Source organism: Anabrus simplex, chromosome 14 (genome assembly GCF_040414725.1).
Source record: "Anabrus simplex isolate iqAnaSimp1 chromosome 14, ASM4041472v1, whole genome shotgun sequence".
NCBI lineage: Eukaryota > Metazoa > Arthropoda > Insecta > Orthoptera > Tettigoniidae > Anabrus > Anabrus simplex.
Window position 1 is genome coordinate 79,213,230 of NC_090278.1, and position 17,183 is coordinate 79,230,412.

At 36.6% G+C, this 17,183-nt stretch overlaps 1 protein-coding gene across 1 annotated transcript in view; it reads left to right on the forward strand.

Moving 5' to 3' along the window:
- The window catches only part of LOC136885405 (dynein regulatory complex protein 9), a 49,217-nt gene extending 34,147 nt beyond the window's left edge, over nucleotides 1–15,070 (forward strand). Inside the window, exons 3-6 of the mRNA XM_067157922.2 lie at nucleotides 1,352–1,592; nucleotides 4,640–4,846; nucleotides 9,318–9,449; nucleotides 13,461–15,070. Of these exons, the coding sequence (XP_067014023.2) occupies nucleotides 1,352–1,592; nucleotides 4,640–4,846; nucleotides 9,318–9,449; nucleotides 13,461–13,673 (793 nt within the window). The 3' untranslated portion in view covers nucleotides 13,674–15,070. The remainder of the gene's footprint in view (nucleotides 1–1,351; nucleotides 1,593–4,639; nucleotides 4,847–9,317; nucleotides 9,450–13,460) is intronic.
- Nucleotides 15,071–17,183: the final 2,113 nt, after the last annotated feature.

Sequence of the window (17,183 nt, forward strand, 5' to 3'; positions counted from 1 at the left end):
GCATTCATTGAAAGAAGGAAATCTTCATCTAGCATTACTTTCCGAATATTGGGACCAGTGAACATGCCCTCCTTCAACTTAGCATCTGACAGGTTGGGGAACTTGTTACATAGATATTTGAAACAGTTGTCACACCTAGGTAATGCTTTGACAAACTGCTTCATTATGCCCAGTTTGAGGTGCAGAGGTGGCAAGAGTATTCTGTCTCTTTCCACTAGAGGGTCACACTTGATATTTTTTCCCCCATGAACCATTTCCAACCTTCGGGGCCACTGCTTTTGCATTCATTAATTCAGTAAGCGCTCGCCGAGAATTATACCAACAACTGTTTCTCCACAAAATTATAAATGGCGTTATAGATAGTGGTGATCTACTAGCCAGAATAAATTTTAATGTAAGCAAATCTAACTTGCGTAACCGGACATACTTTTACAATCCCTTATCCAACATATTAATTCATAAACATTCGCCATTAGTAAGGATGTGTAATATGTTTAATGACTTATTCAGAAACCACGACATAGATCTCTCAATGTCCCTAACAGACTTCAAAAAATGTTTACTGATTTTCTTTAGTGAATATACTTTAACAATCTTAACAAACAGTATCTTATAAAAAGAAAATAGAATTCATTACACTGTCTCTTTGTCAATAACCCAAATGTAATTTAATTGTCTATAAACTCCGAGATATTTTTACACTCTTAATCATGCACCTGACCTGTTCACATGTGTGTGCTTGCACATAAAGTTTTAGCTCTTCCTACTTATGAAATCAGGAGTCAGCAATTGCAGCACTATCTAATCCTGATCTGTATATAACCTATTGTTGTTTTTGTCATTTTTCCCTCTAAATTTGTTTATTATAATTTTTCAAAATTTGTTGTTAATTTTTCGTGATATTTTTTCTGTTTTGCAATGTGTATTATTGTACTATATTTTGTAGTGTCTGTTGTAATTGGAGTGCAACTCTGTTACAGACATATGTCATAAATAAATAAATAAATAAATAAATAAATAAATAAATAAATAAATAAATAAATAAATAAATAAATATTATTTTGTATATTATAATAAACACTAACACACCATATGAAGCTCAGAATATTATTATAATATCATTAAATTGCATTACCATTAATTACAAATTTATGCAATTTGTGGAAATATTGTGGGTGATACGATATTTTCATTGTCATTTTCGAATTCAGGAGGTCGAAATACATAAAGAACACCTACATTTTCAAATAAAGTTTTTGTGAATTTAAAATTTGTTGCATTATGTTTGCCAATCAGTTTTTGTGTCCAATATTCTAGAAGTGTGTTGTATTTAATATTATCCATTTGAAAGCTCTTTTCTAGAAGAGGTCTTAATACAAACCATAGAGGAACTGCAGACGGATGGCACGTTCTTCATCCTGGCTAGAATAGTATTGCAGGAAATGGTGATGAATGCTGAGGAGAAGCTGCTCATCGAGGAGGAAAAAAAGAATCGTGAAGCTGTACAGCATCTCCGAAAGCAGGTCCTAGGTCTCAAGAAGAAGATGATGGAAGATCTTGATGAGTGTGAAGGAAACATTGCCAAACTCAGGGTAAATTTATTTTAAATATTATTTATTCTACAAGGCAGAAGTGTTTTATGTCTGTACGCAGACCAAAAATTCCAGAATTATCGAACACCAGCCATAAACAGCACCTCAACCGTCTGAACAACTCAGCCCTGCTGGAAATAAATTATACTGCTAATACAGTGTGTTAGAAATGACTCTCCACAGCAAGTAATGCAGCTGTGGCCTATCTGGGTGCATAGTTCTAGTGGCAGCAATGTCTGCTCAGCACAACGGTTCTGTAATGACATATTACATAATGATAGACTGTTAAAAAAGCCAATAACAAAAGAGTGAATTGTAAGCCTCATGATTGGTTGTACACTTACCAGGTTCACAGCAGATTTATACAGATAAAGATTTAGCTTCTTTCTTGCTGCTGTACATGCTGTGAAAACAGATACACCCGTCTGCTGTGCCAATTTCCGGATGGATTTAGATGGACTTTTAAAAAGTCTCTCGGAAATGTCCTAACATTTCTCATATTCATCATCATTTACCCTTTTCCGGCTACACCAGGTGGGGGCAAATATGGTTCCTCTCTATTTCATCCTGTCTGTCCACCATTCCTCATCCAACACTGTGTTCCAGTCCAGGTTCTGTTGTCCTGTGCTGTTCTTCAGAGAGTCTTCCTCGTTTTCTCTTGCCTGTCATCTGTCTTTCCGGTACTTGTCTTGGCAGTTTTTCTTCTTTCATCTGCTTGATATGTCAAAACAACCTCCTGCCTATACTCTACTGTGTTCTCTCTGAGTTATTGTTCAGGTTTCTGATGCGTATGTCATTATAGGTAAGTAATACCCCTTGGACATTACTTCTTTAGCCTTCATTGTTACATCTTAATTCCATATTAATCTCTGTACCTGGTGGTGCATAAATCAATATCAAAAGATTGCTTACAGGTGGCAGATTTTTCTTTTTGATACATTATAGCAATTTATTGTCTGGAATGAGTATTGAGTGATTTCATTCAAACATATTTTATTAATTCTGTTTATTCCAACATATCACATTTCTTAACCTGCCATCTCCTAGCGAAGGTTGGCGATCAACATGGTGATGTTTAATGTGGATACAGCGACGTGGAACAGGCATATCATGCTCAACCCGTACCAGTCCACGAGATTTCTGCCAGGTCTCCTACGACAACCCCTGTGGATGGGAGCAACAAAATACCCTGTCTATCGTAAGAGGTGACTAAAAGGGGCCCCTGGGGTTCTGAAGTTTGTGGAGCATGGGTTGGCAAACACAGGGCCCTTAGCTGAGTCCTGGCATTGCATCCACTTACTTGTGCCAGGCTCCTCACTTTCATCTTTCCTATCTGATGTCCCTTGGTCAACTCTTGTTCTTTTCCGACCCTGACGGTATTAGGTAAAGATGCCTAGAGAGTTTCTCAATTTCACATCCTTTATGACCCTTGTCTTTCTTTGGCCGATATCTTCATTTTTCAAAGTGTCGGTTCCCTTCCATTTTTTTCTCTGATTAGTGTTATATAGAGGATGGTTGCCTAGTTGTACTTCCTCTTAAAATGATAATCACCACCACCACCACCACTACCCGGTGGTAGAAGGTACTCCCCAATTGTATCCATCTTGTAACCTCTGGAATAAGTAAGGTTACAAGTAATAGTTTATTATAATAATAATAATAATAATAATAATAATAATAATAATAATAATAATAATAATAATAATAATAATAATAATAATAATAATAATAATAATAATAATATGTATATTCCTTGTATTATTAACTATTACCATAATAACATCTCATTTCACTTGTTATTCTTTAAAATAACATTTTCTTAGGATTTCGCCAAAAGTGATCTTTGCTCCAATACGGCTGATGATGACCCCTAGATGGGTCGAAACTAGTACCGTGTAATTTATAATTTTGTGAATATATTTTAGTATTGAAAAGGTGGAAACGTTTATGTTGTTATTATTATTACTTATATATTATTCTCAGTTCAATACGGACCAAAAACATGAAATTCATAACCATTAATGATTAGATGTCTGTCGTGCCACTAGTGGTGCGCATATCGAGGTTTATTATGTATGTAAACAAACATTTTGAGTTACCCTACTTGCAGAAACTAACCGCAAGTAAATATCTCCATTACTCTCAAGTTATTAAATTTTATATTATTATACCTTTAACCTGGACACTTTGTATTTTTATCCTGCAACACACTAACATGACCCCTCATGGATTAATGTAGCTCATGCTTAAAAACAAGTATTTTCTAAGGTACGTAGAAGCAAACAAGGCTTATAAACAAAATACATCATCATTTAACAAAGATTACTTTCACCTGTGGAATCACTCACCAATATTTCTTAGGTTCTGCAAAAGTATTCTCTAGCAGAATGGATAAATATGACACTTGGCATGTAGTACAGCCTCACATTGTCATATAAGTTTAATCTTAGCAGCTGACATTAGTAGACGAATAAGTTTGAGTGATTTCTTTAAAAGTAAGAAAGATTACAATATGAAGATAAAAGTTGGAATTCTAGAGGACAAGTTGGGGCACATATTCGTTTATAGTAAGGGGAGTTAGGGATTGAAATAACTTACCAAGGGAGATGTTCAAAAATTTCCAATTTCTTTTTAATCATTTAATAAAAGGCTAGGAAAACAACAGATAGGGAATCTGCCACCTTGGTGACTGCCCTAAATGCAGATCAGTAGTGATTGATTCTGGACACCATTTTTTCTCTCCATAAAGCTCACAGTTGCCTAAATCTGTTCTCATGATCCACCGGTAGATTGCCTCTGATTTAGATGATCCAAAATTATATTAATAAAACTACACATAATAAATTCCCTTAAATTGTGTTCGTAGGCTACTGTGTTAATCATTTTTTAACTAGTTGTATAAATGATTCCTAAGGGTACTTAGATAAACGTACTCACCATATAGATGCACATCATTTAATAAGGAATGATGGCAATATTATTAGACTTCATCCAATAATGTTTAAAGGTGCCTGTAATTCTAATTACATGTACTTTATCTTCCAAAGGACAAAATGCAAGATTTTATGTTCCGAGCATCTGCAGAGACAAAATTTATTGAGAAGTGGGAGTTCTCAAGGATGGAACAGAATGATATGGCTTTGAGTAAGAAAGAAAATGATCTTCATAAAGCACTTACTAACAACCAAATTGGAATTGATATAGAAATTAGGGTTCACAATGAAATTGAGGCATTTCTTAAAGCAGCTGAAGAGGTAAGATTCAAGTTCTTTTATTTTCTGATTTAAAATTTACATTTAGGTTTTGCACTACTTTTAATATAGTGAGCTTTCCTCAATCCAAAACATACAGGGTTTTGCGTGTAAAACCTGACCACTTGCACACGGCTTAGCCAAGGCCACCCAGCTTTCCCCACACCCATGGCCCACTTGACTACAGTCGGCCAAAGTGGAATGTTGCAATTTACATACTTCATTATATAGGTCCATACGGATACAGTTTAATCTTCATATGAACATTTATGCTTTGATAAATAACTTAACACTGGCAGTGTTAGAAAAAACAGGAACTTTTAGCCAAATCTTACAATTTAATTGGCACATTACTATGACTTGGATATCAACTTCCTGTGATTAATGTCTAGTTTATTATAGACCCATTTTAATTGTTACTTCTTCCTGTTTACTTTTTATATAGTAATGATATTTTCTTCTTCTTGTTTTCGAATGGGTCTACTATGGACCACATTAAGCATCATTTATTTACGGTTCTTCCTCTTTCGATCGGCCCAGTACTTCTTCATTTTAATGAACAAATAATTGTTTGCTTTTTTTTTTGCTCGAACCCACTATCTCCCGATTACTGGATACTGGCCGCACTTCAGCGACTGCAGCTATCGAGCTCGGTAGGTGTTAGTTTCTTACACGCCCAAGGTAGATTTAGTTTACTCTGTACGCTATCTAGTAGGCACTTTCAACACTATGCCCGTACGGGATACGGGTGCACTGCTTTCCTGATTGTGGACTGATTTTCATGCGTGTTTATAGGCAGCTGAATGTATCCCATATGGTTTCCAACCCTTGCTTGGAGGTAGTAGTTTATGTAGTGTCCACTAGAATGCAGCAATTGAAATGATGTAGTTTCTCCTTCTTGTGACCTGTACCGAAGCACTTGATATGCCGGGTGCTGAACGCGCCAAATCTGTCGCGCTGTCAGCTGTGCATCCTCACGCCGGCTCAGTGATAGTGATAGCTTGGATATTTTATCACAAGAAGTGGGTTCAGATATACTGCAGATGACAGTGATGAAGACTTTGCTTAAGAACCAGATCACATATCAAGCGATAGTTCGGGCAAGATTTTTATTTGTTATGTCACTTTCAAATGCAAGTTTTTAGCTGCATTATTTTACTTATGTTACAAACGATAGAAATACTTCACCTCTCCAGAAATGTGGGCTTATTTTTATTGTTTAGACAAAGAGACGCTGGCTGATGATTCCCCTGTACCGTGAAAAGAAAGTAGATGGGGGTGCAAGGAGTCCGAGGTTAGACTATGCATTGCCCAATGTTTTCAGGGCTACTCTACCAAAACAAACTGTTCCCAAATGAGTAAATTTTGTATTTCAAATGTAATTTTGTTTATTTTTTGCTTAATGTGACATTATTATCAAGAACAGAAAATTTGTAGTGAAATATTAGTCGGTAGGTATTTCAATGTAGGGAAGTATGTTTGAGTCAGATTCATAAGGGGTAGTAAAATCTGTATATTCATAGTTTCAATATCATTGGTGTCCAACAGTTTTTACTGTAATTTTTATTGTATGAGTGGGCTTATTGGTATAACTTGATTGTAAAAGCTTTTTCTGTGCATTTTTTTATGCTTTTTGTAAGACTAGTATAATTAAATTACATTAGATATGTACTTCCTGATTATCATCTTTATTTTGGATTGCTGACACCTTCATATGAAACGAAAATCAGGTAAGTACTATGGTTTGCTGTTGTGTAATAATGTGCCAGGTGTATGCATAAGTCTTTTTCGTTTGTTTGTTCATCTGACATTAACCTAAAGTTGAGTCCGCCAAACACTAGCGTCTGTGTTGTATCGTTCAGTGATCATATTGACGTTTGTGCCCAAAAAAGAACATTCGAGGCACACATTGCTTTTCTTATTTAATCAAAAGAAAAAGGCTGTGGAAAGTCGTCGTTTGCTAGTAAAAACATATGGTGAACACGTTCCATCGATTAGAACATGTCAGGCATGGTTTTGACAATTTAAACATGGTGATTTCAATGTGAAAGACAGTACGCGCTCTGGTAGCGGTATTGTGTATTATGAACTCTTGAAGACCGGCTAAACTGTTAATGCACAACGCTATCGCCAACAAATGATTAATTTAATCACGCATTGATCAAAAGACGACCGCAATGGCCAGAAGACATGGCAAAGTGATTTTGTTACACGACCCTGTGCCATCTCACACAGCAAAACCAGTAAAAGACACCTTGAAATCGCTTGGATGGGACATCCTACCACACCCGCCATACTTCCACGACCTGGCGCCATCTGACTATCACCTCTTCGCATCAATGGGGCACGCACTTGCCGAGCAGCACTTCAGCAATTTTGAGGAAGTTGTAAAATGGCTCAACAAATGGTTTGCCACAAAAGATAAGCAGTTTTTCAGGTATGGTATTCATAACTTACTTGAAAGGTGGGCGAAATGTGTAGAAGCTAATGGCCAATTTTTTGAAGAAATAAAAAAATGAATTTCCCTTGAAAATTACGTGTTTTCTTTACCACAAAAACTGGCAAAAACTTATGCATACACCTGGTATTAAGATTCGAGAAAATGACCCAGTTCGCTGCCAGGGTCCATGTTAAAATATGGTAGTGTTGAAATTGTTAATTATGAAAATTGTGTGAATTTTCACTTTTTTCATGTATAATTTGGACATTTTTTAAATATAATGTATTATGTACCTCTACAGTAATTTATACTGGGGTTTATTTACAAATGTGCAAAATCCTGTATTGTGGGGTGTATCGGTGTTTTGTAAACCCAACTCTCAAAGGGTTAATAGAGGAGTTGTACTTCCTCTTAAACAGCAATGACACCACCAGTGAACAATGAAAACAATGTACTTCATGACATGAAAAAGTTAAGTTCACAGTCAGAGTGGCCAACAAATAGCCTGTTGTCCTGGAAAGAAAGTTGAAATTATAGCAATGTAATCGATATGAACTCCAGAATGATCAAACTACCAGTGCCATCTGGAAAAAAAAGAATTAGAAGCCAACCAGAAACCATCAGTATTAAAATTCCTAAGGGTTTTTAGAGACCCTTGCAATGCAGGATTTTGCAGTTCATAAATCCGTGGCTGATTTCCTTCCCAACAACCTCATTTCTTCCCTGTCCTACTTTGTCTTTCCGTCAGAGACCAGGACTTTGCTGCATACGAGAGTTTTGGCAATAATACACTTTATACAGGGTGTCCTTGAGAAAGGTTCCAATATTTACAGGGCAGGCAGCACACAACAAATTAAGGAGAAAAAAGTCCTCTAAACATTGATCACAACTTTGGAGTTACGATTCGCTACCACTGCCATCAGTAATTAGTGTCTCTGATCTACTCTTCACAACATGTGACTGCCATCTACTCCCCTGTGGGTGGGGGCGGTAGAATAACACTCACGGTATCCCCTGCCTGTCGTAAAATGTGACTGAAAGGGGACCTAGGAGCTCTCAACTTGGGAGTGCGGATTGGCAACCACGGGACCCTTAGCCGAGTCCTGGCATTGCTTCCACTTACTTGTGCTAGGCTCTTCACTTTCATCTATCCTATCTGACCTTCCTTGGTCAACTCTTGTTCTTTTCCAACCCCGACGCTGTTAGGTTTCCGAGGGCTAGGGAGTATTTACTTTTCACATCCTTCATGGCCCTTGATTTCTTTGGCCGATTTTTTCATTTTTCGAAGTGATGGATCCCTTCTGTTTTTTTCTCTCCGAGTAGTGTTATATAGAAGATGGTTGCCTAGTTGTACTTCCTCTTAAAACAGTAACTACCACAACCAACACCACACTATGGTCTTTACATGTCCCCAAAGCCAAAAATCTAAAGGATTTAGATCAGGCAAACAGGCAGTCCAAGGATTGGCCCTTCTGGTCCAACCCATCACTCATGGAAGATCCATGTTTGCCAGACCCTGCAATGAAAATGGGCCAGTGCCCAACACGCTAGGTTTACGACCAATGTTTAGGTAGGAACGTATTTCCGTCTTTTGTTTCATACGACTCTCCGTAAATTATTGGAACATCGTGATCATTGATAGTAGTGGTAGTAGACCATAACTCCAAAGATGTTAGGTTTGCAATCAAGGTTCACAGCACCTTTTTGCCTTTGTTTGTTGCATGCTTCCTACTCTGTAAATATTGGACCCTTTTTCAAGGACAACCTGTATATTACCTATTTACACTTCCAGGTAAGTTCTTCACACTCTGGAAAAAATGCATTTCGCTATTGTACCCTCTTGTTGAACTCTACAGATATCCAAAAATACCCCCTTAATGAGCAACTACACTATAATACAAACGTATCCCCAAAATTTCATTTCTTTATGTTCAGTAGTTTTGGTTCAGTGATGAAGAATCAGTCAGTCAGTCAGTCAAGACATGTTATTTAATATATATAGATTAATTGCCTTTCTTTCTAATTACAATACAGAAACTGACGAATGATATTGAGGCTTGGTCAATAAAGTATGAAGAAGATGTTACACATTTGGATGACATGATCATAGTGCTAAATGATAAGAAACAAAAACAACTGGAAGAATTGGAAACCATTATGGACTTGGTAAGTTGTTTTGTTACTTCCCTGTAGTAAATGCTAGGATAGCACTGAAAAACCTAAGAATTGCATCATTTGTAATAAATACAGTAGATCTTTGTTATAGCTAGGGACTGGAAGTTTTAGATCTAAAGAAGTACAAAATATGGAAGCCAAAATTCCCTAAAAACTAGCTAAATATGACCTTAAAAAAAAGTAAAATGAGACTTATGAATTGTAGGTATAGTTAGCAAGTATTAGAGTATTTCTAACATTAAACACGTCAAAAAAGGATAAGCGATAATAGAGCAGACACATTTAATAATGCAAACTGACAGAGCTGCAGTAGATAAATTGAAACTTTATACATTCATTCAGTATCATAGCCCTGAGGCAGAGTTCTCACTCTGTTTTCCTAAACAATAACCAAAAATGAGGTATTAGCATGCTTTTTGGTATCTGTCTGTTTCTCGGAGTCATGTCTCGTAAACCTGCTGCCTATCTGTTTCAGGGAAACAAAGAAAAATACATCTACTACAATATTTTGAAATCCTGTGTTTGAAACTCGACACAGATAACATATACCTTCTTAAAAACAACGCCTCAATTTGAACAAAAATTCTCAAAATATAACCAAAAATAACCTTATACCACAAAAATGAGTAAAGTATGATCAAAGCAATAAAAATGGCCAAAATATGCATTTATATGCAGCATAAAATTGCTTTAAACTGGGTCAGGAACTCGCCATTTACAGTTATTTTTAAGATTTTGGGTAAAATGATGTCATTAAGAGATAGAAATTTCATTATGAATTTTAATTTTAATTGTAAAATGACTTTAGGAATGAAATATGACTATCAATCACTACTGATCTGCATTTTGGGCAGTCGCCCAGGTGGCAGATTCCCTATCTCTTTTTCCCCTAGCCTTTTCTTAAATGATTTCTTACCGAGCTCGATAGCTGCAGTCGCTTAAGTGTGGCCATTATCCAATAATCGGGAGATAGTGGGTTTGAACCCCACTGTCGGCAGCCCTGAAGATGGTTTTCTATGGTTTCCCATTTTCACACCAGGCAAATTCTGTGGCTGTACCTTAATTAAGGCCACGGCTGCTTCCTTCCCTTTCCTAGGCCTTTCCCATCCTATCATCGCCATAAGACATATCTATGTTGGTGCGGGGAAAAAAAAAAGATTTCTTAGAAACTGGAGATTTATTGATCATCTCCCTTGGTAAGTTATTCCAATCCCTAACTCCTCTTCCTATAAACAAATATTTTCCCCAATTTGCCCTCTTGAATGCCAGCTTTATATTCATATTGTAATCTTTCCTACTTTTAAAGACACCACTCAAACTTATTCGTCTGCTAACATCATTTCACGCCATCTCTCCATTGACAGCTTGGAACATACCCCTTATTACAAGTTATTATCCTCATCATTTTTCTGTATTGAAAGTTTTATACACATTTATGGAATGGATGACAAGTACCTTTGGAAAAGAAAACAACCACCACCTGGATTCAAGAAGTCAAGGAAGACCTGGAAAGGAACAACATACGAGTAGAAGAATTATTGGAAAGGAAGATTTTTAGGAAGAAAGCCTTAAAATGGAAGAATTCCAAGGGAGGAAGGAAAAGAAAACAGGCACAAAGTGGACTGAAGACAGGAAAAAGAAGCACAGTGAAGCAATGAAAGAATACTGGAAGAAAAGGAAAGAACAACTAAGGAGGAAGAATTGAAATTGTAACGTGGTCTTTAGAAGGCCGGAACGCAAGAAGAAGAAGAAGAAGAAGAAAGGTATTTTATTGGTCCGCCTATTCAAAACTATCCACTGTTATGTGGTTACATTTATATACAGCTATAGGTTTCACAGTACATGTTTCGCACTTTCTAGAGGGCATCTTCAGCCTTTAGTCAGTCTTAAAATGTTGAACTTAAATATTAAATAAAATGTGAAACAAGAAGCTAGATAATTAAATTGTAAAGCTAAAACTAGTATACAAAGTCATTTAAAATATGGACAATACTACATTAAAACTGTGATAACGTAATAGATCAAAACTATCTCAATATTAGTCTAAAACCACGCGTCTGAAACTAAAACTAGATCTTCATCCTTCTAGAACATGTGGAACTTGTATATTCTCGAATATGTAATTCCAAGAAAGTCTCAAAAGACCTTGCCTAAAGTTAAAGTTCGTGTGTTCAAACTGAACAAAGATGATTGCATTTGTACAAGAATATAAATTTTTGAGTGAGTTGTGACATGGGCGGGGGGGTGGGGTGTGGGGGGTAGACCTGGGGGGGTTTGTAGTATTTTAAATATTTTGGAAGATGAATGGCAACTTGTATTCCATGGTAGAGTACCACACACGGCCACTTCTACATAATACCGACTTTTAACTCATTTTCTTGAAAGAAAAACAACTGACTATATTGGATTTTTTCCTTTATCTGAAAGCTAGGGGGAGAGGGTTGCCGCATCCCCACCTTGCCCCCAGGCATGGGCGCCCATGAGTTGTGAAATACGTAGTTGGTGCTATCGTAAATAACGGGTGAGTATGCAAAGTTTGTCAATAGAGACATTTTGACATTTATAAAATAAGGCGTTAGCTGGAATCGCCGCTAAGAATATCATAAAGGTGAACTAAAAATAACCATGCAGTCACATTGAATCTAAGGCCCTTTGTAGAGAGTACTAGATAGTTGAATGGACCGTCATTGTGAAAAACGGCAAAATGACCTTGATAATGTTGTGAGACATTGAAACATTGAAAAGTGGGGGGGGGGACATAAAACTGCAACCTTGCCTCACTGCCTTCTGGATTGCTGCTTCTTTTCCAAAGGCCTCGATTATTATCACTGTAGACCAGGGCCTCTCAGGGTGCATGCGCCTGGTGCATGCCCTGTGCATGGTGCATAAGACGACTTTGCTTGGTTGACCAGAGTGCAGACCCCCACTCCTCAATGTGGAGCAATAACGCTGTCTCTCTCTTTCCCCACGCCTGTCTCCCTCATCCTCATTTGCTTCGTAGCGCTCCAAATCCGAGCCGAGCTTAGCCAAGTAGCCCAGAGATGAAGCATTGGTCCGAGCCGAGCGGGACCGACGCACAGTGCACGGAGCTCTTGCGCCTCGATTTGCACGCGTGAGATTTTGGGCGTTTGAGAGGCCCCGCTGTAGACTGTAGACAGATTGTAGATAATCCCAATCACCTTCAGAATCCCAAACATCTTGGTCCAATCAACATTATCAAATGCCTTTTCAAGATCTAAAAACGTCATTTATGTAAGCTTGTCCTTCTTAATTCGGCCCTCTAAGATCAGACATAAAGTCAGGATTGCTTCACGTCTTCCTACATTTCTCCTGAAGCCAAATTCATCTTCTCCCAACTCAGTTTCAACTTGTCTTTGTGTTCTTCTGTAAATAATACATGTTAAAATTTTGCAGGTGTGAGATAGTAAACTACCGGTGTGGTAGTTTTCACACTTGTCAGCAATGGCTTTCTATGCTATAACAAAGGTTTGACTAAGCATGGAAATTATGTGGAAGAGTAGTTGAAGGTTCATAGAATGGAATAAAAAAAGGGATTTAAATTATAATATGTACTGGTTCATATTTTATTAATAAACAGTCCTTAATTAAAAAATCTTTGTGTATCTACAATAGGTAAATGAAAGTAAAATTTGTCTTAAATTTTTAAGGGGTGAGTTCAAATAACAAAATACAATTGTTTATTTCCTTTAATATAGATTTCTTAATATATGTTGGTATATTGTATGATTTACATGTCTGTTATTTACCATTTTACTTCAATTTTATATATTCCTTTAGTTACTTTCTTGAATTTAAGCTGAAATATCCAGAAAATCCAGCAGCTGATACATTGATATTTTAACATTCAATTCACCATACAAAAATATCATTTCCAGTGTAAAAATGTTAAGTGTTACATGAATAATGTTAGAAGATGCTAAATTTATTTTTCAGATTGCTAATATCTACCATCTATAGCAATGATCACTCTCTTAATTCCAGTATAATGCTCGCCAAGTAGAAATACAAGAATTTTTGGAGTACAAAGAGGCAAAGAGACTAAAAGAAGAGGAGGAGGAACTCCGGATCAAAATGGCGATCCGAATTCAAGCCTGGTGGAGAGGCACTATGGTCCGCAGAGGACTTGGCCCATACAGGAAGAAGAAGAAGGATAAGAAAGGAAGTGCTAAAAAAGGAAAGAAAAAAAAGAAATAATGCACTAGTCCCATGCTATACACTTTTTTATACATCTATGTATTTTGTAGCTCTTTATAGATTTTTATATTCCTCATTTATAGTTATAAATGCTTTTTTATATTCCTTATTTATAGTTATAAATTATGCTTATGCATATTTAATTTAATCACGTAATATTCTGTTTGCTTGTTTGTGTACTGTTCTCAATTGAATAGAACACGCACAACTTCAGCCTGAGCAAAGACGAAAAGGAAAACTAACTCACCAAGTGAGTTGGCCGTGTGGTTAGGGTCGCATAGCTGTGAACTAGCATTTTGGAAATGTTGAGTTTGAATCCCACCATTGACAGCCATGAAGATGGTTTTCCGTGGGTTCCAATTTTCACACCAGGAAAATTCTGGAGCTGTACCTTAATTATGGCCATGACTGCTACCTTCCCACTCCTAGCCCTTTCCAATCATTCCTTTGATGTGTTTGTCAAATTTTAAATCGCTAGCAAAAAAAAAATTTAAAAAAAGTAAAATAAAACCAGATGTCTCAGACTAGACAATACAATCCCACTTTTATGCCCGTAGCTCACGGTAAAATGTTTCGTAAAATTTGTTGTACAACTAATTTTATAAAATATGACAAAAACAAGTTGTGTTGTTCACAGTAAAATTATTTTATAAAATCCGTGGAGGCATCAGAATGGCCATCTACGAGTATGAACCGAATTCTGAATTAAGATGTGTATGTGCTGCCAAGAATTGATTTCAAAGGCCGTTTACCTTCGTCTTCACATCAGCCTGGCTTGTGTTCGGCGATTAAGTTTTCTGCCTCCCTTCTTGCATTTCTGTTGTGATACATTGGCGTTTTAACCTCTTACAAACACTAACAGCCTCGTTAGTCCACCCAGATCCTACCATTTTAGAAGCATTTGTTTATGTTTACAAACGAACTTCACAACCTTCTCACATCATAGTACCAGAATCATCGTCATGTTAGCTTCGTTGATTGGTTTATTTTGCAAAATTAATTTTACAGAATAGAACATGTCCTATTTTATGAAAAGTTTTATCAAAGGTTTCATAAAATTTGAATTTGACTGTGAGCAATAGAAATTTTATAAAATTAAATTATTGTACAATAAATCTGAAGGAAAATTTTACCATGAGCAACAGGTATTAGGCTGGCCCCATGGGTAGCGTGTGTGGCACTTACCCGGAGGCCCTGGGTTTGATTCTCAGCCAGGTCAGGGTTTTTTACCTGGATCTGAGGGCTGGTTCAATGTCCACTCAGCCTTTGTGATAAGAATTGAGCAGCTATCTGACGGTGAAATAGCAGCCTCAGTCTAGAAAGTCAAGAATAACGGCTGAGTGGATTTGTTGTGCTGACCATATGACACCTCATAATCTGCAGGCCTTCGGGCTGAGCAGCGGTCGCTTGGTAGGCCAAGGCCCATCAGGGCTGTAGTGCCATGTGTTTTTAATTTTTTTTTTAAATAACAGGCATTAGACATTTTGTCCTGTTGTACTCCTAAGAGCTCAGGGGATGCTCTTGTGTTCCCACTTTCGGTAAAGATAGCAATTCTCTCACAGTTAATCATGCATTAATTTATTTAAACATCATGTTTCACCTTGTCAATACTATTAACAGTTTATTCTAGTGAATTCTATTAACAGTTCATTGTTATTAAAAGCCGTAAATGTTTAGAGAAACTTAAATTGTTCTCTTCTTCAGCAGCGTAAAATTACCAAACATACTCTTGGACTTGTTACATCATTATAATCCAAATCCAATTTGGTAATTTTATGCCGCTGAAGAAGAGAGAACAGTTCAAGTTTCTCAAAACATTTACAGCTTTTAATAACAATGAACTCTTAATAGAATTCGCAAGGTGGAAAAAGGTATTTAAATGAACGTATGATTAATTTTAAGTCAGTATGGACCTAATATAGCTGACCATTAAGGTTAAAATCATTAGCGTCAATTAGGGAGTACAAGGGGGCGGGGGTAGTTGCCACCCCATTTTGTGGAAAAACCTTAAATTTTAATTCCATTTTAGCCAGTTGAAACTAGGAATCATAGCAATTTGTACAAGCCCTGTTGTCTTATCAGATAATTCTTTCCTTTATTTTCTTTAATTATTCCCGGAAATTAGCACAAAATGTCATTTGTTGCGGTTAACCGATTTGTATAGTGTAGCAGCAAGTAGAGGAGACTTTGTATGTGCTGTGATGAAGGGTGAGCAGGGAATATTTTTTCGCTAAGGTCATGGACAGTGAGATATGATTCACCCACTTGCCGTGTGCATTGATCAGTCTGGCAGTCTCTTAGTGCCTGTTAATCTGTTAGTATGTAGTCAAATACTGAATGATTTTAATTGTATAATCATGCCATACTTCTATTTAGTTGTAATACATGTGTAATATTGTTCCTTTGGTGAAAGTTTTATTGTATATTATTGAATCAAATTCTCAATCAATCAATCAATCAATCAATCAATCAATCAATCAATCAATCAATCAATCAATCAATCAATACTGATCTGCATTTAGGGCAGTTGCTCAGGTGGCAGATTCCCTATCTGTTGCTTTCCTAGCCTTTTCCTAAATGATTTCAAAGAAATTGGAAATTTATTGAACATCTCCTTTGGTAAGTTATTCCAATCCCTAACTCCCCTTCCTATAAATGAATATTTGCCCCAGTTTGTCCTCTTGAATTCCAACTTTATCTTCATATTGTGATCTTTCCTACTTTTATAAACGCCATTCAAACTTATTCGTCTACTAATGTCATTCCACGCCATTTCTCCGCTGACAGTTCGGAACATACCACTTATTACATGTAATAAATATCATTTTTGGTCCGTATTGATGATATTTGATTGAAATAATAACATTAAGTTATTTATTAGACCACCTAATCAATACAAAATTAATTTTAAGTGGTGGTCTAATAAATAACTTAATGTTATTATTTCAATCACATACCACTTAGTCGAGCAGCTCTTCTTCTTTCTCTCAGTTCTTCCCAACCCAAACATTGCAACATTTTTGTAACGCTACTCTTTTGTCGGAAATCAACCAGAACAAATCGAGCTGCTTTTCTTTGGAGTTTTCTCAAATAACTAAGATTACCACACTTAAGTTGGTAAACCGTGAACCTTTACCTCTCTGGTGAAATTTGCTCAGACAACATCAAAAAAACTTTTTCAGTTTTGATTTTAACCCCATAGTTGCTGCTATATCTCTCAAACCCTGGTACTTGTTGTCTGTACATTTTTTTGTCCCCTCACTTCTAATTCCCAGTCGCCGCTACTGGTTAAAATAATTCATTTCTCATAGTTGTCGAGCCCTTGTTTTGAAATACCACGTAGTTATTTCCAGATCTTGTTAACTTCTTGAATAGTGAGCTGCTTCTTTGGATCAGTGGTAGAATATCTGCCTCTGGATCCCAAGGTTGCAGGTTCAAACCCGGCAGAGGTAGAAGGATTTTTGAAGGTTGGAAAAAAAAAGACATGTCGACATGTTAAAGAAAATTTCT